At 41.6% G+C, this 27,621-nt stretch overlaps 1 protein-coding gene across 2 annotated transcripts in view; it reads left to right on the top strand.

The window, feature by feature from the left end:
- The window catches only part of MBOAT1 (membrane bound glycerophospholipid O-acyltransferase 1), a 112,927-nt gene that overhangs the window by 36,902 nt on the left and 48,404 nt on the right, over positions 1-27,621 (top strand). For both annotated transcript variants that reach the window (XM_022586759.2, XM_022586758.2), the window contains exons 2-4: positions 18,797-18,942; positions 19,826-19,903; positions 23,615-23,710. In XM_022586759.2, coding sequence (XP_022442467.1) covers positions 18,797-18,942; positions 19,826-19,903; positions 23,615-23,710 — 320 coding nt within the window. The remainder of the gene's footprint in view (positions 1-18,796; positions 18,943-19,825; positions 19,904-23,614; positions 23,711-27,621) is intronic.

The raw sequence follows: 27,621 nt of genomic DNA, 5'->3' as shown, positions 1-27,621 counted from the left end.
GTGCAGGTGCCCTTCTTCCTCTGCCTCTTCCTCTTTCCCCGTAGAATTTACATCATTGGAAGCCAGTAGCAGGAGGCAGTAACTTCTGCCTTATACTGTGGAACGGTCAGATTTAAATGTAAGACAAATAGGAAAACCACAGTAGGAGACAGGAAGTCGCACCTTGGCTTAGTAGGCTTCTGAGGTGAGTAATTTTTTTTTTTATGTTTACACTACTGAAAAAAATTAAATTACATACTTTAGAGGATGAATGGGTTACATATAAAACCCAAAGGTCTTTTCACTCCACACTGACAGGGAGTAGCTGTAATGCTCACGTGCACCTGTAGAACCTTTTAGACAACTGTGGGATGTGAGTCTTGTGAGTGACACTTGATGCCAGCTAATCTGCCCCATCGTCATTCATCCTGCCACCAGGGACTTAGAGAAGCTGGCATCAGAGTAAAGGGAAGGAGGGAAGCAAGGTGGTAGAGGTGGCGGCAGACAGGCTGAGCTTTGGGGGGAAAAACAAAAGTGAGAAAATAAAGTTTTAGAGAAAGCAGACGTTTTAGGATGATGTGTCAGAAACGTTTGCCAAGTTTCATAAGAAATCCGGTGTTGTGCTTCACTGTATTGTCCATATCGACGTACCTTGGTGGATTTTTTTATAGGCATACTTGTTATTATAGCGTCCCCAAGGCAGGCCTGAACCCTTCTGTTTGCTGCATAAGTTCATGAAGCAGGAGAGAATGTAACTTCCTGAAGATCAAAGGCCAGCTCACTGTCGAAAGGTGACTAAGCACGAGCCTATTTTTAATTGCCGAAACACCAACAATTAGGGTCTTTATTAGTGTTTTCATCCCGGTAGTGACTATGGGCCGGTAATTCTTGATGGTAGGCTAGACTGTTAAAAAAAAATTCAGGGTTTCTACTGTGTATGAGATAGCTTTGTAAACTGTCCAGTTCTATCCATTTTTATGATTAATAATTATGAGGCTAGACATCTTTATCATCTTTGAAATGGAGTAAAAACTGATGGTAAATGCCAGTATCCCTTCTGCATCTTACTTTGGGACTGCTTAAAGCTTCAGCTTAAAAAAAAATTAGCTTTTAACCACAACGCTACACTGTATTAATCCTGAAACAAACAAAGCCAAAAACGCGCGTGCCCTCATAATCACGCTCCAAATAGTTCTTTGCCAGCAACAGTTGTGATGCTCTCTTGGGCTACTTGATATGTGTTGCAATTATATATATCTTTTTCAATATGTAATATTTTTTTTCTTGAATTTCTCTTGAAGAGAAAAATACAAATTTCTCTTAAGAACCTAGGCTTAAAATTCTCCATTTAAGAGAAAGCAGTGTCTGTGCTACAGATAATTTCTCTCCTAGGACCTTTCTGGCTATATTATTTTTATTAGCTAAAAGACATATTTTTGTGGGCTCTTAAAGGGGACCAGATTTTAGGGGAGGGAATGGTTTTTGGTTACTTCTCTGTTTCCCCTCCTTGCCCGCAGCCATCTTCATTCTGCATTCTGAACTTACCAAGCAGCAGCTTTGCTGTGAACTCTTTTTCTTGACTGTCTTAGTAACTGATATATCCAGGGTAGATTAATTTGCCTCTCGTGGATGTCACTGCCCCTCTTCTGGTGTGTCCCCATCATGTCAGACATGAAAATAGAAATCGAAGGAATTTAAAAATAGTAACTAAATTTTTGCTTTGAAAATTCCTCTCCATAATTGGCTACTTGGTATTATTTTTATTCAGTGTGGATCCCATGAGTGGAACTGTTTTCAAGTACTCTTGACCCCCCAGTGTTGCACACAGCAGGGCACCTGGTGCTGTGCGTGACACCAGGAGGGGCCGCCTGGAGGTGACCGGTGTGGCCGTGCTACACACCCTTCTATAGATTGGTGGCCTGGGCACCTGGACACGTGATACTTTTTTTTCCCTATTTCTCCCTCAGATGTTTTAATTTTCCTCTTTCGAGCATACTAAACAGCATGAACCGTATTATGAGGCTCAGTTTTTATCTAAGAACAAGTACGTCCTTACCACCTGGAAGAGGTGGTCCACTGACATCCACATACATTGTGTATATGCGTACACACACACACACACGTCTTTCTTGGACTGCCTTGGATCTGGAGGGCACCACAAGCATTGCAATTAGTGCCATCACAGATTTGTTGAGTTACTCTGCTATCATTTCCAAGGTTCCTTCAAACCCTTTGTTTTTTGTAAAACATGCAAATCTCTGCAGAAGTCCTGACGTTTATTATTAGTCCCGTTTTTCATTTGAGTCTGCAGAGGCCCCAGTAAGTGGCTGGCCCCAGGTTACTAGGACAGGTAGCCTGTGGAGCTTGGTCCTCAGGATGGAGAGAGAGCTGCTCCCCGGCCCCCGCCCCCCCGGCCTGGTGCATACTGTGATATAGGACTGGTTGGTCCCTTGGGCATTGAGAAGGGGTGGGTGGAGTGTGAGAACATCAGGGTAGATTGACCGTTGCTTTTCAACTCTAGAGAAAAAAGAAGTCAGCAGTCTTCCAGTCAGCAAAGCCTGGGTATCATTTTGCCTTTACTCACACAGCTGTGATCTACTGTAAAGCCAAGAAGGGAGAGGAACTAGTTAGAGTCCTTCTTTGGAGCCACCAGTTGTGGGCATCACTGAGTGATACCTGTTGTAGCTGTCTTAGTATTTCTCCTTTCTTTCCTAGGTTTTCTTTAGCTTCCTTTTTTATGCCTTTTCTCATTCCTTCATTCTACAGAGATTAAATGCTTATCATGTGCCAGGTACTGTGCTAGGTGCCAGGGATCCAAAGAGTAATAAGCCATTAGGTTTCTGTTCATGAGACCCTCACATTCTGTTCGAAAAATAGACTTTATCTAGAGTTTTCATTGTTTACGCTATCCTGCCAATTCTAGGACCTCATCTGAGTTGTGGAGCAGTCTTGTAAGAAGCAGCAGTTAAACCATATCCTTTTTGTCTTTTCCCTTCTTGTTTATTTCCCTTCCCCAACATTTTTGTCTTTCTCCTTTCTCTGTACTTTCAACCCAGTATTCCTAAATGTTTACTGGCACTGCCTAGTTCTTCATGTAATACTCAGATTTAAAGATTTGTCCGATTTCTGGTCTGTCTCTTCTAAGTCAAAGAAAATTTTTAATCTCTTTTGTGTCCTCCTACTTAGGAACAGCCAAATGTATTCTGACTTTATTGCAGGTATTTTCCAAAATGAGTCATTAATCATTTCTGATGAAATGTTTCCATTCAATTGTGGTGTCTTTTAAAAACCGGTTTGAATCTCTATGATTATTTTATGGAATTTTAAGATTTAAATCCTGGATTAACTTTCAGAAGTTTTTCTCTTGTATGGGAACAGAGGTCTAGAAAATACCAGTTTCTATTACTCAGAGACCACAAAATTCCAGTTTTGTGTGACATGGAGGAGACCTTGCTTTTCTTCATAGAGTCCATCCAGGAAGCTAAACCGTGTTCATACATTTTTACATTTTTGGCCTTTTTTCCCATATGTTTTTGTGCATCCTATCACACTGAAATGTTTATTAAATATACGATTGATGATCTGTAGATCTACACCAAGGTGTTATATACATATATATGTATATGTGTGTATACATACACACACATATTTTACATTTATGTGTTTGCAGGACTTTTCACTGTAGTTCTGGGAATTTACTTTTCTTGGAACAAGAAAATGGTATTTGCGAACTACAGATTTGGAAAGGCAAGAAAGCTGATTTCACGTTCTGTTTGGTTTTAAGAGCAAAAGTTGAGAAAGCAAGGCAGCAGATCCTCTGATTTGCAGGTAGAGTGTTGGAAAATTGAGGCATTCCTAGGAATCAGTTTCTCGTAGCAGTTTGTACCACAGCATATTTATTATTTCCTCTTTTGTTTTCCTTCTGTTCAAGAATGTGTAAGAATCCCCTGCTGTTAGCAGTGCTGCTGGGGTTGGATTGATGGGGTTAACTGTAATGTTTACTGTTGAAGTTGGGAGGGAGGATTAGATTGGAAAGAGATTGTTGGGTTTGGTTTCTATTAATTTCCTCTAAATGTATGCACGTGAAATAACACTGATCATTTTAAAAAGTGACACCTGTGTCTCAAAGAAGGCCACGTCTGATGAAGTCACCCGTGGCTCCGAAACAGCCCATCCTTGCACATCAGCTTTTCAGTAAATGTTTTCTGAATGCCTGGTAGAGGCCTGGAACTGTATTCCTTACAGGATAAAGAGTAAGCATGGCCTTCAGAGCCCTTTATTACTTATTCTCTGCTCTGCCTTTCCTTTACCTACCTTTTCTTATCCCCCTAATGTGCTGACTAACCTCCCTTGCTCCTGAGCCTTTCATTCATTCATTCATTCATTCATTCCAATATTGAGAACCCAATATATAGCAGGCTCTCTGGATACACTGATCAAAAGGATAGACCTGACCTCTGCCTTCTTGAAGCTATTGCCCAGGCAATGAGATCATTACAACACAGTGCAAGAAGTGCTGTGACCGCAGAAGCTTGGGTGCTGGGGAGCGGCAGAAGGGAAGACTTCCTGTAGGAGGTGACTTCTAAGCTGCAATTAGGAGGATGGAGGAGGAGGGGAGGGAAGGGTGGGCATGGTCAGAGGCTGGGAGATTAGTTAAATGGCTGTTGAAGTTGTCCAGGTGAAATGAATGAATTAAGGTAGACATGTAGCGGGGGAAGCAAATGGATTTGAGAGACTTAGGAGGTAGAATTAATATAGTGAGGAGATTGATTCCGTTTATGGGATTTAAGAGAGAGGTACAGTTCTCTGGTTTCTGGCCTGAATAATTGGATGGTTGAAGGGCCCACCCTTAGATAAGAGGCCTGGCGAAAAGGCCTAGGTGAGGTGGAAGATGATGAGCTGTTATGGACCTCGTGAAATTTAGGCGTCTGTGGTTTATCCAAGTGAGGATTCCAGTAGGCACGGGGGTGTATGCCTGGGAATGTAGGAGAGACATCTGGGTTGCAGAAAAAGATCTGGAAGTCATCGGCTGGTAATTGGAGGCACAGGCGTAAGAGAGATCCTTTGGCATATATTGGCAATCACTCGGCATGGGAAGCGAAGCTGGCCCAGAGGGCACCATCTCAGCAGAGGTGCGCGGCAGGAGAGCAGCTCTCAAAGGAGAGGGGTAAGGAGTGATCAGAAGGTAAAGACAACCAAGGGAATGTCAGGGAGTCAAGAAGAGCAGAGGATAAGGCACTGTGTTAGATGTTGCTGAGAGCTCATGGCAGGCACAGACTGGATAAGGTTCATTGACTCTAGCAAACAAGGAGATGGTTGGCGATTTGCTCAGAGCAGTTGTTTTGGAGTGTTAGGGAGATGTCGTGATTTATGGCATGAAGGGGAGGGGAAGAAATAGAGTCTGATTTTAGGGGTTCTTTGTAATTAAATTTTAAAAGTACAAATCCTTCCCCCAGTCCCTCCCTATGACTCTATAGGTGGGAGAATTAATAAGCACCAAAGAAACGTTTGCCCACTACTTGAATTTTTTTTTTAACCTGTAGTTGGTCATTTGTTTCCTGCCTTTGAAAACGGTTGTCTTGTTTCCTGTTGAGTAGGCTAAGGTTGTTTTTTGTTTGTTCGTTTGTTTTTTTAAAAAGGGATGCACAGTTCCTTTGACTCATGGTCCAAATTGGAGTTTCCCTTTTATTATAAACATATTTTAGAGAAGGTGATTACATAATAGAAACTGGAAATAGCTTAGTACTTAGGGACAGGCAGAATCACAGATATTCCTATTTTGATGTTCCCTGGTTGTACAATGGCCACGAGGCCTTCGGTCTGTCCTTTCTTGGAATTGTGGCATTTGTGTTGCATCCCGTCTGGCTCCACAAGAGCTCTGTTTTATAAAAGCTAAAAGGTGATATGTTTTATTTTCAACTTAAAACTGAATTAAAATTAATTCTGTGTCGAGACTTTTGAGAATTTCGTAAGTCTGAGATAATCGGTCACACCCTAGGGTGTTGCATAAGAAAATATAGCCCTGGTTCTGCATTTTCCCTTGTCCCCAAAGATCTCACTCACAGTAGCATCTTTTTTTTTTCCATCTTTATTGGAGTACAATTGCTTTACAATGGTGTGTTAGTTTCTGCTTTATAACAAAGTGAATCAGTTATACATACACATATGTTCCCATATCTCTTTCACAGTAGCATCTTAAATAGCAAGTAGTATTATGGGTGATGGAAAAGCAGATCCATCTGTGGAAGGCACTTTCTTTGGAGTGGTAAAGTTTTTACTTAAGTCCACCAGGAAAGAAATTGTTCAGGTCAGGTTTTTTGTTTACGAGGCAGTGATAGGTTGTTGGGGAAAGAGGTGACTTGGGAGTCTGTTTTCCTCTGTTTCGTTAAATAAACCTTATTTAACCTCTCCATTTTACCCACTGGGGAAACACTGATGATATTTGTACGTACTGCCTCCCTAGGGACGTGAAATAACCAAATACAGTGTGCGTGTGTGTGTGTGTGTGTGTGTCTGTGTCTAGTTACTTTTTTTTATAAGATGACACTATAGTATCATAGTGTAATTGATTCATGCTCCATTCCGGTTGGCTTATGTTTATTGATTAATTCTACTATTTCAGATCGGTAATGTCTAAGAACTTTTAAATAATAAGGAGATTTTTTAAAATGTTAGAGTAATGAATGTGGCCTCGTTAAAGTACTCAGTTGAATCTCACTTGGGAGAGAAGATGGACTAATTGCATTTTTACGTTTAGGACAGCTGCTGACTATATAAGAGCTTATGCATTTGGTAGGCCATAAGTGATGGGGCGGACATTCATCATTTATATGCTTTTTACTAAAGGATGTGCAGAGAAATTGATCAACTCTAATTAGTACATTTGAGCTCTTCTTGTTACTGTGTTGGGTAAACAGCTTGATGGGGAAAAAAAGATAATATCTAGCACGCTTGGAGCATTTCATGCTGGTCAGGCACCGTGCTCATCACTTTACATGTATTAACTCATTTAATTCTATGAGGGTAGCTATATTACTATCCTCATTTTACAGAATTGGAGTACAGATTAGATAACTAGCTAAAGTTGAAGAGCCAGGAGGTAAGTTAGGGTGGGATTCAAGCCTCGGTAGTCTGGCTCCAGAGCCTGTACTCTTATCCCTATACTCTGCTAGCTCTCGTTACAGTGTGCCCTCCTTTGTCTGCGGATTAGAAGTCCTTGAATCCGTGGATAGAACCTGAGGATAAGGAGGGCCAACAGTCCACAGATTTTGGCATCTGCTAGGGTCTTAGAACCACTCCCCACAGATACTGAGGGACCCTGTACTATTGATTAAATCTGAGTGCTTAATTGATCTGCATCACTCCCTTTCTACTATAATGAAAATGTTAATCCAGTGGCTAATAAATTCATTGGCCAAAGGCCAATAATAAATGAGAAGATGTTCAACCAGTAGTCAGGAAAATGCAAATTGAAATTAATACACTACCAGTTCTCTACCTGATCGGAAAGATTAAACGGATTCATAGCATCTGCTGCAGGCAAGGGTGTGGGGAAAGGACACATACTCATACGTAGCTGGCGGGAGGGCCAGCAGTTATTACAAAACTGCTTAAACTTTTAGAGAAAGTAACCTGGTCATATTTATTGAAATTTTAAATAAATATTCTGTTTGATCGAACTCCTAGGAATTTATCTTAGAGACATAAAATCACCAGTACATAAGGATGTATGTACAAGGATTTTTTTTTTTTTTAATGGTGCTATTTGTAATGGTCCCAAACTGGAAACCACTTGGCAGTTGGAGGATGCTTGCATAAATTATGTCACATACATAATATGGGCGTTTTGGGAAACTAATCAACAAAACCCTTTTCTTCCTCTCCTAGATGTGGAACCAGTTAGGAAATAAGACCCAAGAGACAGCCGGAGGGAGATCAAAATATTATCTTTATTAGTGATAAAGCTGATTGACCAAAAGTTTCCTGTTTCTTTACCCTTGAATGAGAAAGACTTATGCCCCCAACCACTGGTACTCATGGGAGAAGGGCAGCAGGGCAGGGAGCACAGAGCAGAGAATGTCCTTGTTTAAATGCAGACTGGCCCCCAAAGACAGAAATCCCAGGGGGCTGAACCAGGCATGCCCAGTGTCTCCTCTGCGATTCACCAGTTGGCTAAGTCATTCTTCCCTCCCTGGGGAGGAGGAAGCAAGGGGTCAGGGTGGACAGAAGGTGGAAATTCTCCTTTTTTATTTTCCCTCCTAGGGAATGGACTGGAAATTATTTTGTCCTTATGGAAATCTACGAAGTGGGGAGTGTTCCCCTCTCCCCCAGCACGTATTTTGGAATATCATGCAGCTTTTTACTTTTTAAAGTATAAACTAGCTCAATGTGAGCAGACTTGGGAAGATATCTGTGATATTTTGTTAGTGAAAAATTGAGTTACAGGTAATTTTTATACCGTGATTATATTCAAAGGAGAAACCGTGTATATGGGTATATTTTTGCAAATAGTAAAAAGTATTTAAAAACATACTGTAGTTTGCTAAGAAGAATGGTGGAGAGTGTGTGTGGAAGGTTGGCAATGGGGAAACTGAGCTTTTACCCTGCATGTCTCTGTATTTGTTCAAATGAGCAATTATTAATTTTATAAGAAAATGAAATGTAGATTTGAAAGTTGCTACCATATATATATATTTTTTTCAGATTACTTTTCTATTATAGGTTGTTACAGGATATTGAATATTGTTCCCTGTGTTGTACAGTAACTATGAGATAGATCTTAAAATTTCTCATCACAAGAAAATAAGTTGTAACTGTGTGTGGTGATGGCTGTTAACTAGAATTACTGTATTGATCATTTACAATACATGCAAATATCAAATCATTATGTTGTACACCTGAAACTAATATAATGTTATATGTCAGTTGTATCTCAATAAAAAAAAGAAAAGATTATAAAGTCACCTGCAGACGTTGCACGTGCTTGTTCAGTGGTGTTTTCTACAGCAGCCTGTTTCCCCTCCCCTCTTTGGCAGTCCAGGGATCCTTACTCAGAACTTATTTCTAGATGGGCCTGTCTGACCCCCTGCACCCTGTTTTATTTCCATCCCATACCCAAGGCTGGTGGGTAATTTTGGGCAGTTGTGCTGGCCTCCTTCGTTCTTGTCCCAGTCTGATCCTCAGTGACTGTGTGACCCAGGCTGAGTGAGTGGGCATCTCTGGGCTCCACTTTCCTTATCCGGAAAATGAGATGTTGGAATTACGTGAGAAGATTGAACTAACTGAATCATTCTGGGGTGGCTGAGCAGATGGACTCTGGACCCAGTATCCCCAAGTCTAAATTGCAGTGTTGCCACTTACCAGGTGTGTGATTTTTGGGAAAATTTCTTAACCTGTCTGTGACTTACAGGCAGAAGGACTTAGAGCAGTGCTGGGATATAGTAAGCACCCTAAATACTAGCTATTATTATTATTAATATTTTAACTGGCTAACAATGGAATTAATTCTAATGGCAAAATGATATCTCCAGAGGAGGTGGGTGACAGCATGCTTGTGGACAGTGTTTTTCAGGATTCCTCAAATACTTCTGAATTGTCAAGTCTTCCCTGTACAGAGGTATCTCCAGGCGAGGAGGGGGCTCCAGCTTATGCTGAGACTCAGCATCCCTCACAGTTTGGTTTGGGTCTTGCTAACTTCCCACCTGCAGGAGCAAGGGAAATGAGGTCTGTTTCATTCCATGTCTTTGAGTAGAGGATTTTTATTGAGAAGTGTTAGAGGTTGAACTGTGTTCCTGAAAAATCCAAATATTGAAGTCCTAACCCCCAGTATCTCAGAACATGACTGCATTTGGAGATAGTGTCCTTAAAGAGGTAACTCAGTTAAATGAGGTCATTTGGGTAGGTCCTAATCCAATGACGGATGTCCTTATAAAAAAGAGGCAAGGAGAGAGGCCTCAGAAGAAAACAACCCTGCCGACGTCTTGAATTCAGAGCCTCCAGAATTGTGAGATAATAAAGTTCTGTTGTTTAAGCCCCCCAGTCTGTGGTACTTTGATATGGCAGCCTGAGGAAATTAATCCAGGCAGCTACTAAATTCTCCCTGAGTGACAGTATTTCTGGGGAGAATGTTTGAAGTTGAGGGGAAGCAGTACAATGCAATGAGTGAGGACTCAGGCCAGGTTTTAAACCCTGGCTGTGTCGCTCACTAGCTTTGTGAATTCAGCCTTTGTTTTTCCTTCTCCTACTGTGTAAAGTGGGAGTAAGCTACTTCATAAAGTTGTGAAGCTGAAATTACATCATTTATGTAAAGTTTATCACTGTGGCCGACGCTTGGTAAGCACTCAGAAAAAAAGTGCTTATTGTTACGATGAGACAGAATATCAACTAGAAGTTTGTGTGGTTATACGTTGCACACATTATCAGTCTTAAATCATATTTGTTCATCTACAAGCTTGGAAAACACTGGCTTATTACAGATTTAAAAGCATTTCTTGCTGACATTCCAAGGAGTTTAGATTTAAAGTATAACAAGGATGTCTTTGAAAGTGCAAAGTAGCTAAAGAGTATGGGACAGCCACTTTTTGTTCTGTGGTACAGAAGGGAATAGCATTTTTCATACTTTCCTGGGCCACACACATTTGTAGGAGGCGGTGCACAAAAAGCACTGTTTGTGGAGGAGGGACAGCCCGCCTTTAAATAAGGAATTGCTTAATTAGATTGGTTTTGTCTGGGAACATATAAGGCAGCGTTGCTGAGAAGAGCATTCCAGGCCTGGACAGTTGCCTCGGTCTCACTGGTGAACCTCTGGTAAATCACTGTAGCAGGGAAATCATTTTGGACTGTTAATCTTTGCTGTTCGTTTAAAATAGCCTGCTTGGGGGCTTCCCTGGTGATGCAGTGGTTGAGAATCTGCCTGCCAATGCAGGGGACACGGGTTCGAGCCCTGGTCTGGGAGGATCCCACATGCCGCGGAGCAACTGAGCCTGTGAGCCACAACTACTGAGCCTGCGCGTCTGGAGCCTGTGCTTGGCAATAAGAGAGGCTGCGATAGTGAGAGGCCCGCGCACCGCGATGAAGAGGGGCCCCCGCTCGCCGCAACTAGAGAAAGCCCGCGCGCAGCAACGAAGACCCAACACAGCCATTAAAAAAAAAAAAAAAAAAATCTTGCTTGCATCTCTTCATTAGGAGGAAGGCAATGTTTTGTGCTCCTGGCAAAGTTTGGTTTTTTTGGGAAGCATATGAAGGCCATGGAACACAACTCCCAAAGAAATGCCTTTCTAGCAGCACATGAGAGCACAAAGATTGAAAACTTACACTGGAAAATTGCAGCTCAGTGTGATTGGGCTTTGGTGAAATAAGAAGTCAAACCCTTGGGTACGTGACTTTGAAATCTTGCGAGAGCAGTGAAAATTGAGCTCTTGCTGAATCCAAGTTATGTTGGATCAAAACAACTGTGCTCTACTGCTTCCTTCTGTAGAAGGGCCCACATAATTGTTTAACTGTGGAGGGCGTATTGTTGGAGATCACGAATGAAAGCGCAGCTTTCTTTCCTGCTCTAGAGGGAGGGCATCAGTAGAAAAATAAAAACTTGGCACACCTTCCTTTTTTTTTTTAATTTTAATTTTTTTACTAAGGCAAAAACAAAATAATTTTGTAATTTTAGAGGTCTAGTTAGTAACAAAGTTTTTCCGTAAAAATTTATAAATACACAAGTGAAATATACAAATACAATTTACATGTTTTAAATGAAAATACAGTGGTCTGTGCTATTGACAGAATGTAATATTCATATGAGTTTAAATAGTAGAATGGAGCTAGAAATTAACTCGCCGCTTGGCATGTTTGTTTCAAATGAGTTTAAATAGTAGAATGGAGCTAGAAATTAACTAACTCGCCGCTTGGCATGTTTGTTTCAAAATAGTAAAATTTAAGAAATGGAAAAGAGGTTTTAAAAGCGATTTTTTAAAATTAAATAGTGCATCCAATATAGCATTACTAGAACAAATATGTTTATAAATACATTTATTCATGTAGTTTCTAATACTAAAAGTAAAAACTTGACTCTTTGACTACTGTGCAGAGTGATATCGAGAATTAACACTTACCTTTTAAATGTGAAGAGTTTATTAAGTGTAAAGCTGCGTATTTTCATCTTCTCTGGCCATGCACATCAAGGTTACTCCTGACATTTTGCTGCCTGTAAAAAGGGCGTTTTTCTTTAAGGTGAAGCTTTTTACAAGTTGACTTCTATTTATGCCTAACTCCTCCCTAAACTTTATTTATGGTAGGTGCTAATAAATGCAACCCTGAGGATAGAGTAGAATTAAATAAGAATTGTTGTGAGTTTCTTAGAGTGCCCTGATTGTGTGGTGTGTGTGTGTGTGTGTGTGTGTGTGTGTGTGTATGAGAAATTCGTTATGGAAATTACATTATTGAAAAAAACATTGAAAAAAGTTGAAAAAAAATTTACAAAGAATTTGCCTGGATTCCTGTTATCTTGATAAAACCGCCATATTCAATTTTACATGTTATCTTTGCCTTTTTTCCATATGCCATTATTGTTTTTTTTAAAACATGGTTGTACATGTCCATACAGTTTTATATTCTGTTTTTTATTAGTTACAGCAAATGTTTTTCATTTCATTATAGGTGCTTTGTAATGCCCATTTTAATACTATTATACTGAACGGGTTTACCATTAATTACTATCCCTCTATTATCCTATATGTAGGTAGATTTTGCTTTATTTTGTCTTGTAAATAATGCCTTGACAGTTTTTCAGCATTAAGCTTTTTACCAGCCAATGAATACATTTCCAGGAATTGGTCAAAAGTATGACTTGTAGCAAATACTACCATATTCCTTTTGAAAAGGATTGTAGTGCAAGGTGCATCCTTTGTTTTGTAATAACAGTGGGTTTAAAATTTACAGCCACAGACAGATATGCAAAAACGGAACTTCTAAAATTTCTCCCTACTAAACTTAATTTACCTTTCAAGCTGAATTGCCAGTTTTAGGCAGCTCACCTCCCATTTAAGGCTGTAAAGCTTCGTCTCCCTCTGCACCTGGGACTGAGAAGCAGACCTTCCCCGTGGCCTTGGCAGGCATTGGGTTCCCGTGCCATTGGAACCTTGCTGGCCTCTGCTCAAGAGGAGCCCATCTTGTGGTCCTCTGGAGTGCCTCTCTACAGGGCTGGCCATCTCCCCGGGCTGCGTTCTGAGAAGCCGGGCCACCCTCTCTTCTGTGATAACCTGCATCCTTCCTCCAGACTTCTCTAGGGATGCCATCCGTTTCGATGGTCTGAGCATCTTTGCTCTTACCCTTTTGTCCCCATGTCTAAGTGGTAGTCCTGACCCACGGAATCCCTCCTTCAGATCCCTGGCCAAACTCTTTTTTTTTTTTTTTGCGGTACGTGGGCCTCTCACCGCTGTGGCCTCTCCCGTTGCGGAGCACAGGCTCCGGACGCGCAGGCTCAGCGGCCATGGCTCACGGGCCCAGCCGCTCCGCGGCATGTGGGATCCTCCTGGACCGGGGCACGAACCCGTGTCCCCTGCATCGGCAGGCGGACTCTCAACCACTGTGCCGCCAGGGAAGCACCCTGGCCAAGCTCTTTATCAACTTTTGTGCCGAAAAACAGCTCTTATATCATTAAGAGCTTTTCTTCCCTCTGGGATTATGGTAGAAACTCCAATGCTTTAAATTCTTCAGTTTTGCTCCTGATCTATGAAGATAAGCTTTCAGGATTAAAAAGGAAAAAGAGAGCTTTCCTAAATTTCTGGAGACTGCTTTGACTTTCAGATTTACCTCTGCTTTAGGTTTAGAAGAATCTAATCAGGAACTGGAAAACCCAGGGGTTGACTCTCTCGTCCTAGGCTGCATTGCCTCTCCCTGTGGAAGAAAGGGTACGTGGAAGACTCAGGCAGCTGCCTGAATGATGGGTGCGAAAGGGCATCCGTCCAAGAGCAGCAGGGAGGGGACTGGGGAAGCCGATTCTTAACAGCCCAACAGTGGTGACCGCATATTGAGTTTAATCTGTGCACAATTTGTGTGTTAACTTAGTGGATATAGAATAATATTAATAGCAAGTGCCTGTCAGTGCCAGGACTGTTTCCAGTGATTTTCTACGTTAACTTCTTTAGCCCTCAAAACAACCTGAGAAGTAGTACTACTGTTACTGCCTCCATCACATGAACCCGGAGCCTAGACGAAGCGAGCTTTGTAACTCTTCAGCCAGTAAGTGGTGAAGCTGGGTCTTGCAGCCCAGTAGTCTGCCTCTGCTGGTAACCGCTGGTTCTGTTGCTGGTCACGGGCTGGGAGGCCACAAGTACTTAATTTGATTATTATTGAAAAATACTTTTCTCTTGCATTTGTTATAATTTGGTTCTCCTCTTTCGGGAGTTTGATCCTTTCATAAAAGGTGGTTCTTTTCCTGTTTAGGAAGCCATCATCCCTTTATTGTTTTGGTTTGTTTCTATACTTACGTATATTTCCTCACTAACTTAGCTGTTTCTCTGATGTGGATAAAGAGACTTCTTTATCACTAGGGTTTAAACTCTGTATCATCTCAGGCCAGTGATCTGCTTTCCAGAGTTGTGTAGTTATAAAAACCTGTTTATTAGGGAAAAGGGCAAAAATATGTGAAAGTGGAGAGATGAGTAGAGTGAACTCTTCATGTGCCCAGCACTCAGCCTCAGCAGTTTGAAGCTCATGGCCAATCTTGTTTCATCTAGACCAGGAGTTCTTAACCTTGGCACTACTGACATTTTGGACTGGAAAATTCTTTGTGTGGGAGGCTGCCCTGTGCCTTGCAGGATGTTTAGCAGTATCCCTGGCCTCTACCTACTAGATGCCAGTAGCACCAACCCCCCACCCCCTTTCTGGTTATGACAACCAAACGTGTCCCCTGGGGAGCAGTTCATCCCTAGCTGAGGACCACGGATTTATGCTCACTCCACTCTTCCCATCCCCTCAAGATTATTTGGAAGTAGATCCCATACATTAAATCAAACCCATTTGGGGATATATTTTTAAAATATAATGTCTCCAACTTTGTTAGTCCATTAGAGAGGAAGGGAACAAAGATCTAATTATGTTCCTATACGAATTGTTGTCACGGCAGCTAGCCACTCTTGGCTGCAGAGATGGCCATAGTTCCTACCAGCTACCAGTATTGATATGAGCAAGGAAACACAAAGGAATTGGTATTGTGCTCCAGCCTGTACATTTTTAAAAACCATAGTAAAATATACATAGTGTAAAATTTTCCATTTTACCCATTTTTAAGCATATAGTGCAGTTCAGTGGCATTAAGCACATTCACATTGTTATGAGACTATCACCACCATCCATCTCTCCACTCCTCAGTCCTTGGCAACCAGTATTCTACTTTCAGTCTTGATGAATTTTACTCTTCTAGGTACCTCATATAAGTGGAATTAGATACTTGTCCTTCTGTGTCTGGATGATTTCACTTAGCATAATATCTTCAAGGTTCATCCATGTTGTAGCATGTGTCAGAATTTTCTCCATTTTAAGGCTGAATAATATTCCACTGTATGTATATATACCACATTTTGTTTATCCCTTCAACTGTTTATAGACATTTGGGTTGTTTCCACATTTTGGCTATTGTGGTTAATACTGCTATAAACATGGTGGGCAAATATCTCTTCAAGACCCTGCTTTCAGTTCTTTTGGGTATATACTCAGGAGCGGAATTGCTGGATTGTACGTAATTATATTTTTAATTTTTTGAAGAACCACTGCTTTCCATGGCAGCTGCACCATTTTGCATTCCTACCAGCAGTGCACAAGGGTTCTAATTTCTCCACATCCTTGCCAATGCTCATTATTTTGTCTTTAAAATAATCACCATCCTAATGGTGTGAAGTGGTGTCTACTTGTGGTTCAGCCCGTACCTTTTAAGCTGTACCTCTGGTAATTGAAAAGCAATTCTGCTAGAACCTTCCTGCTAGAACTAAGTGCTGCTATTGTGTATTTCTACTTTTACCTTGGAACAGTTTGCCCTGAACCCTCAGCTAGCCATCTGTGACTTACTCCTGGGAAGAGGCAGGGGGAGTGGGTTGTGTTTGTATATAGGGGAAAGCTTTTAATCCATATTGAAGTGTTACATTTGCACATTTACCATGAACAGTTAAGGGAAAAGATTCTGGTTAGATATGTATGGAATCAGAGACCATTAGAGCTGGAAGAGGCATTAGAGACCAGTTCATGAAAGGAAATTGAAACCCAGAGCATGTAAAGCTCCTCTTCTTGACTTGAGGGTAGTGACAATGTCTCGCTCACTGTCCCCAGTATCTAACACATAGAGTCAACCACTAAATGTTTGTGGAATTAATCCATGAATTACCTAAGCCTGACCAGTTGGCTTTTCAGTGTCAGGACTAGGGCATTCAGTTGGTTACATATGACATTATGGTGACTAAATAATGGCAGTTTGCTTCAATGGCCAAGTGAGTCTTCTCTTTCTCCTTTTCAGTTGCTGGCGTGACAAGACTAGATGTAGTTTTCCCACAGTGAGGCCCTCTCTTCCTTGGAGATAGGTTTGAAGGGGTCTTGAAGACGACCAGCCCAGCTCAGGAGCCCTGAGGAGCCCTGGGTTGGCTGAGTGATGGCAGTCAGGCTTTGATCACTCTTAAATCTCTTCTACTTCATCCTTGCCTCAAGCTTGCACAGTCCAACCTCCCTGTCCTGTATTTGTGTTTTGCATTCTGGGAAAGCCCGGCTCCTAATGGGTGCCTCTGTAGGTCTCTCTCTTTATTCTTCTAATCTAGGAGGTCGCCATCCTGCCTGCATGTTAGAATCACCCGAACACTTTGAAAGGGCCTGACGACAGGCCAGATCGATCAGAATGATTGAGGATAGGACGCAGGCATTATTTTTTTAATTTTTTAATGTTCGTAACATCCCTCAATTTTCACCTGTTTCAACAGTTTTCCTGATTGTCTGCCTGAATCTCATCCCTCCTTAACGATGAACTTCTTGTCATTTACTTTGGATCTAAAGGCACACAATGTTGATGTTACTTTACAATTTCTTGTAGGTTATTTGTGTTCTCTTGCCAGTTAGATTATAAACTCCTGGAGGCAGGGATCATGCCTTTTTTCTCCTTTGTCCTGTTGGCTCTCAAACTCGAGTGTGCATCACAATCACTTGGGGGGCCTGATAAAACACAGATTGCTGGGCCCACTCTGGGAATGTCTCATTTAGTAGGTCTGGGTGGGGCCGGGGAGTGTGCATTTCTAACAAGTTTCCAGGTGATGCTACTCCTGCTGGTCTGGGGACCATACTTTTGAGAACTGCTGCTCTAGCCCCTGAACCATTCTTCATGCACAAGGGTGCTCAATAATTACTGGCCAGCCAAAAAGAATGGTGCAAATTTCCCCTTGCTTGCTCTTCTGAGTAACTATGTTCTGCTCTCACTGTGGGCTGGTCTGCAGGCTGAGACAATGAAAGAATGTGTGACCGATTGTCTACAAATAATCATAACTTTGACTTCCTAGTTGCCAATTCCTTTACATTCTGAACCTTGCTAAGACAGTTATTTTTCTATTTGTGTATATGTGTGTGTGTGTGTGTGAGTGTGTGTGTGTGTTGTTGGTTGTGCATTTAGGCTATAAAGAGATATGACCACATCATGCAGGATAGGATCCCAGTTCACCTTCTGTCTTTCAAGGTAGAAATCGAGTATGAACACTAGTAGGAATAAGTTTTTGGAAAGACTGGGGAAGGGTGATCTCCAAATAGAGGGGAAACACAGCACAGTCAATTTTAAAAACAAGAAATTCTCTGAAAGTGTTATTTTCTATGAATTATAAGGAGTTTAAAGTATTCCTGTTATTAGGAAAACAAATGAGCTTTGGGTGGAGCTGACGGCTACTTGCAGCCCTACCTTGGAGCATAACCCTGATGAATTTCACTAACAGCCACAGTTTTTCGTAGCATGAAAAACTGTCGAGGCTGAAGTTGAGGGTTTATTCAGATACTCATATCCTCCATCCGTTCTAAAAGCAAATTGATACCGAAGTTTTCATGCTGAATACTCTGCAAAGCTTAAACTGCTTTTCCAACGTTAATTAATGGTTAAACCACTTAATGTATTTTGGTTTTGTGTTAGATCAGCTGATCTTTTCTAAGGGTATCGGGGAATTTTAGCTTCTTTTAGGTAAAATATTTTTGGGAGAGAGATCACTGAGATTTTTCTAAGGAGATGTGGTGCCTATTTTGCATAACTGGATAGTTTTGGTGTTGAAACTTCAATGCAGGGCTGGTTCTTACTTTGTGGGTCTTTAGTGGTGCACCTTGGGTTTGAGCAATGTTCTTGCTTATTTCGTGTTAATTTAAAATGAGAAAAATTAGACTCAGAAGACAGCTGATGATTGTTTTGGAGAAGCATGTGTTTTCTGAGGTGCCAGTGAGGGAAGCCTCATGGATTTGATTCATCTGCATCTCCAGAAGAACATAATGCTGGGTGGTGGGGGAGGGGAAGACACCCAGCAAAGTGATCTCACAGTCTGATAAGGCCCCTTCCAATAGAAAGTCTCCTGTTTGTTGGTGGGAAAGCAGCTTTGGCTAGTCTCAGAGACTGGAGAAGGAAGTTTTGGGTTTGTCACTTCTTATACCAGATGAGGGTATGGTTATCTTTTCAGTCTCTCGCACCTCCTCCAAACGAATGCTCTACTGAGGAAAACATCCAAGTCTGAGATGCACCTTGACGTAGAATCTGAAAGAAGTAGGGAAAACTCACACACAGGCCAAACAGTAAAAGTCTCGATTCTCTCTTTTTTTCCCCATACAGGTGAATTTTGTGGCATGCCAGCTCTTTGCTTTGTTTGCTGCTTTCTGGTTCCGCAGCTACTTGAGTCCTGGTAAAACCAGTCCTGATGTCCGGCATGCGTTCGCCACCATTTTGGGCATCTATTTTGTCATCTTTTGCTTTGGCTGGTGAGTATGAGCCTCCTGAATTCTAATATTTATCATTTGGTTTTGTAGCGATATTCTTGGCATTTCCCAGGCACTAAGGAAAAAAAAAAGATATTTACTCGTATTGTAAAATGTTGGGGATGTTGAGAAATCTCCATTTACTGTAAGAAACTGGAACCAATAAACAGACTATTAGAAATCAATTCAGTGAATTTTTCTTAAAATTAGACTTCTGCTGATCTCACCTTGGGTCATGTAAATGGAATGTTCTAAGGTTTAATTTTCCCAACAAGGGCCCTTTCCTAACTGTTGTAGATATTGGTGTTTTTCTTGCATCACTGCTAGAGATACTGGTGTTAATCCTGCATTTAGAGTAGAACAATAGTTTTCGTGCTGGTGTTAGGGAATGTGTCATTCTTTAACAGAGAAAGTCTGTGGTCTAAGACTTTCTCTACTAGGAAAGCTGGGCAAATCCCCTGGGAGGGGTACTTCTTGGGGAAGAAGTTTTAGGAATGAACATTTCTAGAAGTACAACTTCAGGGAATTTGTGACTTTGTTCAGGGTAGTAGATTATGGCTCTTCCTCCTTCAATGAAAATTTGAGAAAGGATGATGAGTATTTTGGTATCTGGGGCAGCTCAGTTGTGGTCTTGATACTTTAAAATTGAAAGAAAGAACTCTCTTCACTGCAGTTGGCAGACTATGTCATGTCTTCCTAGTGTCACACAGTATCTTAATTACATAGAACGAAAATACTTGATTTATTTTCTCCTACATAAACATGGGGTAACTGATCACTTGCTTTTTTGTGGGAGTGGAGGTGGAGGTGCCGTATGGGTGGCCAAGAGGTATGTTAATATGAAATATATTCAGTGTTTCCCTTTCCTCCCCATGATGGCCTACAGGTACTCTGTGCATCTTTTTGTGCTGGTGTTAATGTGCTATGGAATCATGGTCACTGCAAGCACATCCGATATTCACAGGTAAGACCCTGGGAATGAACGATGCAAGGTGAGGCTTTTCATGATCTTTGAAATATATTTCTAGGATGAAGGGATGCCCTCCCCATTTGCCACACGTGGCGTATCCTAAGTGCTTTGGGATATCAGAAAGGAGGGATGGGAGACCTTAAATGCTGGGAGTCTTCAGAGAAAGCTTTACGGAAAAAAAGTGTGATGTGAATTGGGACTCAGGTGAAAGAGAGTTTGTCCGAATGAGGCAGCCTCATTTGTGATAGCACCAACCTGGAAGCAACCCAGATGGTCACACTATGGAATACTACTTAGCAATAGAAAAGAATGAATGATTGCTACACACAATGCCATGGATGAATTTCAAAATCAACATGCTGAATGAAGGAGGACCCACAAATTCTGTTCTCAAAAATGCAAGCTAATCTGTAGTGACAGAAATCAGATCAGAGGTAACCAGGGGTGAGATGGCTCAGGGAGATGTGAAAGAAGCAACCTGGGGGGTGATGGATATGTCTGTTATCTTGAACTTGGCTGAGATTTTCTGAGTATGAAATAGGTCAAAATTTTGTATACTTTACATATGTCCAATAAGTGTTTAAAAAAAAAGGAAGAAATATTCTTACTATGCTATTTTGACTTCAAAGTGCAGAAGTAATTTAATTCTCCCTTGCAAACTACACGCTTGAACAATCCAGGGAGATACCTGGAAGAGCTGTTTTGCACTGTCTCTGTTTCCCATGGTCTTTCTGAAACCTCAGAATTAATTCAGCCTCAGTAACACTGGAATGGAAGCTCTGTGGGAACAAAGACTTTTCTCTCCTGTTCACTGTTATAGCCTCAGAGCCTAGAACAATACCTGGCACAAATAAAGGCTCAATAAATATTTATGGAATGACTGAGTATACTTGAAAAGAGCTTCACCCTTCTATGGCTTCCTTTCTGATGGCTTCTCTTAAAAAGCAGATGCCTTCTTTCAGCCTCAGAAAGTTCTTTGATTAATGAGACTATTAGCACAATCGTTTTCCTTCTTAAAAGCACTGTAATTTAATTTTTGAGTGTATAATCTTGTAATTACTTCCAATAAATTTCTGATTTGTAAGGGAAAATATTTTTGCCTGCTTTTAACTTGGATAGTCATTCAACTTTGTATTCAAAGGAGCTCTGGAAATTTGAATTCTAATCATCTCTCTTCTAAGTGCCCTCCTTGAAGGGGATAGAGTCATTCCTTCAGACGGGAAATAGGCAATCCGTACTTCTATAATTTGGTTTTGGAAATGCTTCATATTATGACAAAATGCTTTTTTCCCTGGGAGGTAAAGATGCCTGGCTTTTCCTGCACTTGATGTTGGAAGCAATTAAATGATTTATAAAAGCGTTGTTGCATCTCTAGAGCACATTTCCAGCTACCTTACCAGTTGTAATTTGTCACCTTTCCCCACACTTGTGTGATGTTGGTGAGGTGCAGTCTGTTTTGCAGAGGGTCAAGCTGCATTTCCAGGTTCTCTGGGTTAGTCTCCGGCCAGGAGTGGAATCTTCCAGCTTTGGCAGAGACTTTACAGACAGGCTCTGACTGTTTCCCCCAAATAATGTTGTGGTAGCAGAGAGCCATGTCATAAGACCGAAAAGAAAAAATGCCAGAACAAGTTCTTCCCCTCATTCTTTGCTTGTGTGGTTGCCAATACTGCAGAAATAGGGAGTGGTTCACATTTCCCGATGGATGGAAGTTGTTTCCTATTGCCGCTGGGAAAGAACAAGAAGCTGGAGTCAGGAAGCCTGGCTCTTTCCAGCACTGTGGGTTTGGAAAAGCCGGGCAGCTTCTTCGCATGTCAGGTTTCCTGCCTATGAAATGTAGGGTTTGTGGTGGTTTGAGCTTAAGTTCTCTTCAAGACTAGAATTTCTGGGTTCTTTGTGAATTGTTTTCCTCTTCCTTTCACCGAGTTATGAGCCCTGTCCTGTGCATAGCTGGGAATAGGAGGGGACAGGTAATATTTGCAGCTATGTGGAACGAACCCATTTCAGGACTGATTGTTGTTATTCAGGATTTATCTAGAGAGTTCTTGGGGTACCATTTCTGTTTCCTTCCCAAGCCACTCTGTTGGGCAGAAATCACAGGTAGTCACTTACCTCATATGAACCAACTGGAACAGAATATAATATCTCCTGGGATGGAAGGCCTCATGTGGGAACTTGGTGATGCAGTTACCAATTTTGGAGTACTTGCTTCGTGCCAGGTGCTAGGCTGAGCACTCGTAAATATATTATGTTTCATTATTTTGATCTATAGACCCTTATTTAGTATATCACTTAATATACTATTACATTTACTATTTCCTATCATTATTGCTAATATATTCTTTCTAGGACAACTCTATAGGATACAGATTTTTTTCCTGAGATGGAGAAAAATGAAAGCTCAGAGTTGGGGAAACAGATCCATACATATGATTTTAACATTATAATTATATATGTTAGCATGTAGCACTAGAGAAATACAGGCATTGGAGCAGCGAATTGTGTTGGGAGTGGGGGTGGGATGGATACAGCAAGACTATGCCAGGTGACACTGGAGCTGAGCCTTATCTGATAGTTACTTTCCAGACAGACCATAGGAGGGAGCAAGGAGTTGCAGGCAGAGGAAGGAGAAAGATTCCTGGCCTGAAAATGCAGGATGTAGTTGTGGAAAGGGAGCAGTCCATTGTGGTTTAACACAGGGTGGATATGGAACATGGTTGGAGATGAGTCCAGAAAGAAAGGTAGAGCTTAGCATGCGAAGCACCTTGGATGCTGTGTTCAGGAGTTTTGATGTGATTAGATAGTGGGATCCACTGGAGACTTTTAAGACCAGTAACATTCATTTATTGTTTGTTCACTCAGCACACAGTAGGTTCGCTCAGCACACAGTGGTGAATGAAACACACATGACCATCCTTGCTTTCATGGAGCTTTCAGGCTTGTAAAGGAGATGGTAGTTAATCAGATTATCACCGATCTTTATATGTACAAGTTGATGAATGTTTTGAATGGTGTGTGTCTGTGCATTGGGGGTTTATACTATAGGATGGTCAGGACCTGTCTCTGAAGGAGGCCGGGGAGTGAACATGAGCAGGTAGGTGGTAATTGAAGCCTCAGGCATCAGCAGGGAGGGTCCTAAGCAGAGCACTGGGAATGCTAACACCTAAGGAGTAGATTGAGGAAGATGAGCTGAGCAAACGCCTTGGAAGAACTGACCAGAGAGCTGGGAAGGAAACAAGGAGAATGGAAGCCAAGAGAACAAAGTGTTTTGGGAAGGGAGTGGTTGGCAGTATGATGATGGTTTGTATTTTAGGAAGATCATTGTGTAAACAGGATGGTTTGTGAAGAGGAAAATCTGAGTGAAGGACCTTACAGGCCAGTGGTTCCCAGCGCTGGCTGCACGTTGGAATTATACCTGCTAGGTGCACCCCATCCCAATGAAATCAGGGTATCTGGGGGTGGGGCCCGGTGCTCCCCAGGTGATTCCATTACGCTGCCGTAGTTGAGAACTACTGCAGTGGTCCAGGTGAGAAAAGACGAAGGGCTCAGAGCAGTGGGTGTGAAAGTGAGGAGAGGGGATGGGCTGGGATGGAGATGGACCACATAGGACTTTGTGACTAATTGCATGTGGCGGGTGAGGGAGAGAAAGAAGAGAAAGTTGACTGAGTGGGTGCGCAACAATCTGATCCTCTGTGTTTTTGGTTCCAGATACTCCTTTTTTGTAGCGATGGGCTACCTTACGATATGCCACATCAGCCGAATATACATCTTCCACTATGGCATTCTCACTACAGATTTCTCTGGGTGAGTATCTCAATTTGTGTGGGGACAGTTGGACTGCTGACTCAGTCCAGCAGCCCCTTGACTGCTGAGTCCCTTGACTCGGTCCCTTGGGGTCTGTAAAGATCAAGCATGCACGTAAGAGTCATCGGCAGCTCATTAAATCAGTTGGTAAGACTGTGCTAATGAGGTTGAGGTTGAAGATTTGATTGCTCTGTGGGATGGTGAGCTCTGCTATGGCCCACGGGCTATATCTGTCTGGCCACCCGTTTTTGTCGTTACACTGGAACATACCCAGGCACGTACTCATTTATGTGTTGTCTCTGGCTGCTTTTGCACTACAGTGGTAGAGTTGAGTAGTTATGACAGAAATTATATGACCCACAAAAGCCAAAATACTTACAGTCTTGCTCTTTACAGGAAAGGTCTGCCAACCCCTATTCTAAGGTCCTTAACACAGAGTTGGTGTTTATCTCCTACTGGTTAATAATACAAAATTCTTCCATACTAGCTGATGAACAGCTGCTACCCTGAGCCCCGTGAGTGCTGCCTGGCTGCCCTGGCCCCCTCCCCAGATCCCCCAGACTTCTAGTGATGAGAAGGGCAATGCCTGGCACAGCAAGGGTCTCCATACTTCTTCTAAAAATTTTGGCACAGCAAGGGTCTCCATACTTCTTCTAAAAATTTTGTCTGTTACCATAGCCTTAACCTGGGGGCCACCCCTCTCCTGATTGGTCACTGGGTGAAGACGGCGGTGGATCAGTGAAAATTCTATTGCTCTGTTGGTATTTGTTTAGGAGCAACTTTTTATGAATCTTGAGGAATGGGTACTAAAGCAGAGCTACTTCTCATGACACATTGTACATTATCCACGTTACTTCCTTAGGAGTTTGGTCATGGTCTACGCAGGCAGTCTGGAGTCAGGGAGAGCCTGGGTTCTCCTCTCAGGTTGAATTGCCTTTCATTGGATGAGTTGGTAGACAATAGTCAATGAAATAAAGAGCTACAGATTACTGCCCATTGGTGTGAACTTTGCAAGTTGTGCAACTAAACTGTCCCACTGTGAAGAGGCTTCGGAAGGCAAAGTGTTGTTTGGGACACAAAAACCGTTGCATTGGGATTTCGATAACCATAGTTTGGTCTCAGACTAGCTTTTTGGGCATCGGTTCCTCTTACCCTCAGTCCTTTCGATTTTACCTTTTTCTCTTTGAATTGCCTCCTTTCTTTATTCCTTTCCTCCCAGATTGTAGAGCATAACTTTTCAATTTTTCTGAAACATGTTCACAAACTTCTTTACTTTTTAACAATGTGTACTGCTAACAAAATACGGAAAATATGGCAGCAACAAAGATAACAATATAGTCGTGAAGTTATAGCGTTAAAAGTAATTTTATTTTATTTTAAACAATAACATACATGTGTCCTTTAGAGGAGTAATTGTAATCCCTTGGTTTTTTTAATATATTTTTTAACATCTTTATTGGAGTATAATTGCTTTACAGTGGTGTGTTAGTTTCTGCTGTATAACAAAGTGAATCAGCTATACATAAACATACATCCCCATATCTCCTCCCTCTTGCATCTCGCTGCAACCCTCCCTCTCCCACCCCTGTAGATGGACACAAAGCACTGAGCTGATCTCCCTGTGCTATGCGGCTGCTTCCCATTAGCTATCTATTTTACATTTGGTAGTGTATATATGTCCATGCCACTCTCTCACTTCGTTCCAGCTTACCATTCCCTCTCCCCATGTCCTCAAGTCTATTCTCTACGTCTGCATCTTTATTCCTGCCCTGCCCCTAGGTTCTTCAGAACCATTTTTTTTTTTTTAGATTCCATATATATGTGTTAGCGTATGGTATTTGATTTTTCTCTTTCTGACTTACTTCACTCTGTATGACAGTCTCTAGGTCCATCCACCTCACTGCAAATAACTCAATTTTGTTTCTTTTTATGGCTGAGTAATATTCCATTGTATATATGTGCCACATCTTCTTTATCCATTCATCTGTCGATGGACACTTAGGTTGCTTCCATGTCCTGGCTATTGTAAATAGAGCTGCAGTGAACATTGTGGTACATGACTCTTTTTGAATTATGGTTTTCTCAGGGTATATGCCCAGTAGTGGGATTGCTGGGTTGTATGGTAGTTCTATTTTTAGTTTTTTGAGGAACCTCCATACTGTTCTCCATAGTGGCTGTATCAATTTACATTCCCACCAACAGTGCAAGAGGGTTCCCTTTTTCCACACCCTCTCCGGCATTTATTGTTTGTAGATTTTTTTTTTTTTTTTTTGCGGTACACGGGCCTCTCACTGTTGTGGCCTCTCTCATTGCGGAGCACAGGCTCCGGACGCACAGGCTCCGGACGCGCAGGCTCAGCGGCCATGGCTCACGGGCGCAGCCACTCCGCAGCATATGGGATCTTCCCGGACCAGGGCACGAACCCGTGTCCCCTGCATTGGCAGGCGGACTCTCAACCACTGCGCCACCAGGGAAGCCCTTGTAGATTTTTTGATGATGGCCATTCTGACTGGTGTGGAGTGACACCTCATTGTAGTTTTGATTTGCATTTCTCTAATGATTAGTGATGTTGAGCATCCTTTCATGTGATTGTTGGCAATCTGTATATATTCTTTGGAGAAATGTCTATTTAGGTCTTCTGCCCATTTTTGGATTGGGCTGTTTGTTTTTTTGATATTGAGCTGCATGCGCTGCTTGTATATTTTGGAGATTAATCTTTGGCAGTTGCTTCATTTGCAAATATTTTCTCCCATTCTGAAGGTTGTCTTTTCATCTTGTTTATGGTTTCCTTTGCTGTGCAAAAGCTTTTAAGTTTCATTAGGTCCCATTTGTGTATTTTTGTTTTTATTTCCATTTCTCTAGGAGGTGGGTCAAAAAGGATCTTGCTGTGATTTATGTCATGGAGTGTTCTGCTTGTGCTTTCCTCTAAGAGTTTCATAGTGTCTGGCCTTACGTTTAGGTCTTTAATCCATTTTGAGTTTATTTTTGTGTATGGTGTTAGGTTAGGAAGTGTTCTAATTTCATTCTTTTACGTGTAGCTGTCCAGTTTTCCCAGCACCATTTATTGAAGAGGCTGTCTTTTCTCCATTATATATTCTTGCCTCCTTTATCAAAGATAAGGTGACCATATGTGCGTGGGTTTATCTCTGGGCTTTCTATCCTGTTCCATTGATCTATATTTCTGTTTTTGTGCCAGTACCATACTGTCTTGATTACTGTAACTTTGTACTATAGTCTGAAGTCAGGGAGTCTGATTCCTCCAGCTCCATTTTTGGTTCTAAAGATTGCTTTGGCTATTCAGGGTCTTCTGTGTTTCCATACAGATTGTGAAATTTTTTGTTCTACTTCTGTGAAAAATGCCATTGGTAGTTTGATAGGGATTGCACTGAATCTGTAGATTGCTTTGGGTAGTATAGTCATTTTCACAATGTTGATTCTTCCAATCCAAGAACATGGTATACCTCTCCATCTGTTTGGATCATCTTTAATTTCTTTCATCAGTGTCTTATAATTTTCTACATACAGGTCTTTTGTCTCCCTAGGTAGGTTTATTCCTAGGTATTTTATTCTTTTTGTTGCAGTGGTAAATGGGAGTGTTTCCTTAATTTCTCTTTCTGATTTTTCATCGTTAGTGTATAGGAATGCAAGAGACTTCTGTGCATCAGTTTTGTATCCTGCTACTTTACCAAATACATTGATTAGCTCTAGTAGTTTTCTGGTAGCGTCTTTAGGATTCTCTATGTATAGTATCATGTCATCTGCAAACAGTGACAGCTTTACTTCTTCTTATCCGATTTGGATTCCTTTTATTTTTTTTTCTTCCCTGATTGCTGTGGCTAGACCTTCCAAAACTATGTTGAATAACAGTGGTGAGAGTGGACAACCTTGTCTTTTTCCTGATCTTAGAGGAA

Source organism: Delphinapterus leucas, chromosome 10 (assembly GCF_059928025.1).
Source record: "Delphinapterus leucas isolate spDelLeu-1000000601 "Yukka" chromosome 10, BTC_Dleu_Yukka2, whole genome shotgun sequence".
In the NCBI taxonomy this organism is placed as follows: Eukaryota; Metazoa; Chordata; class Mammalia; order Artiodactyla; family Monodontidae; genus Delphinapterus; species Delphinapterus leucas.
Note: the sequence above shows the minus strand (reverse complement) of the source record. Positions and strands in the feature narration are given on the sequence as shown.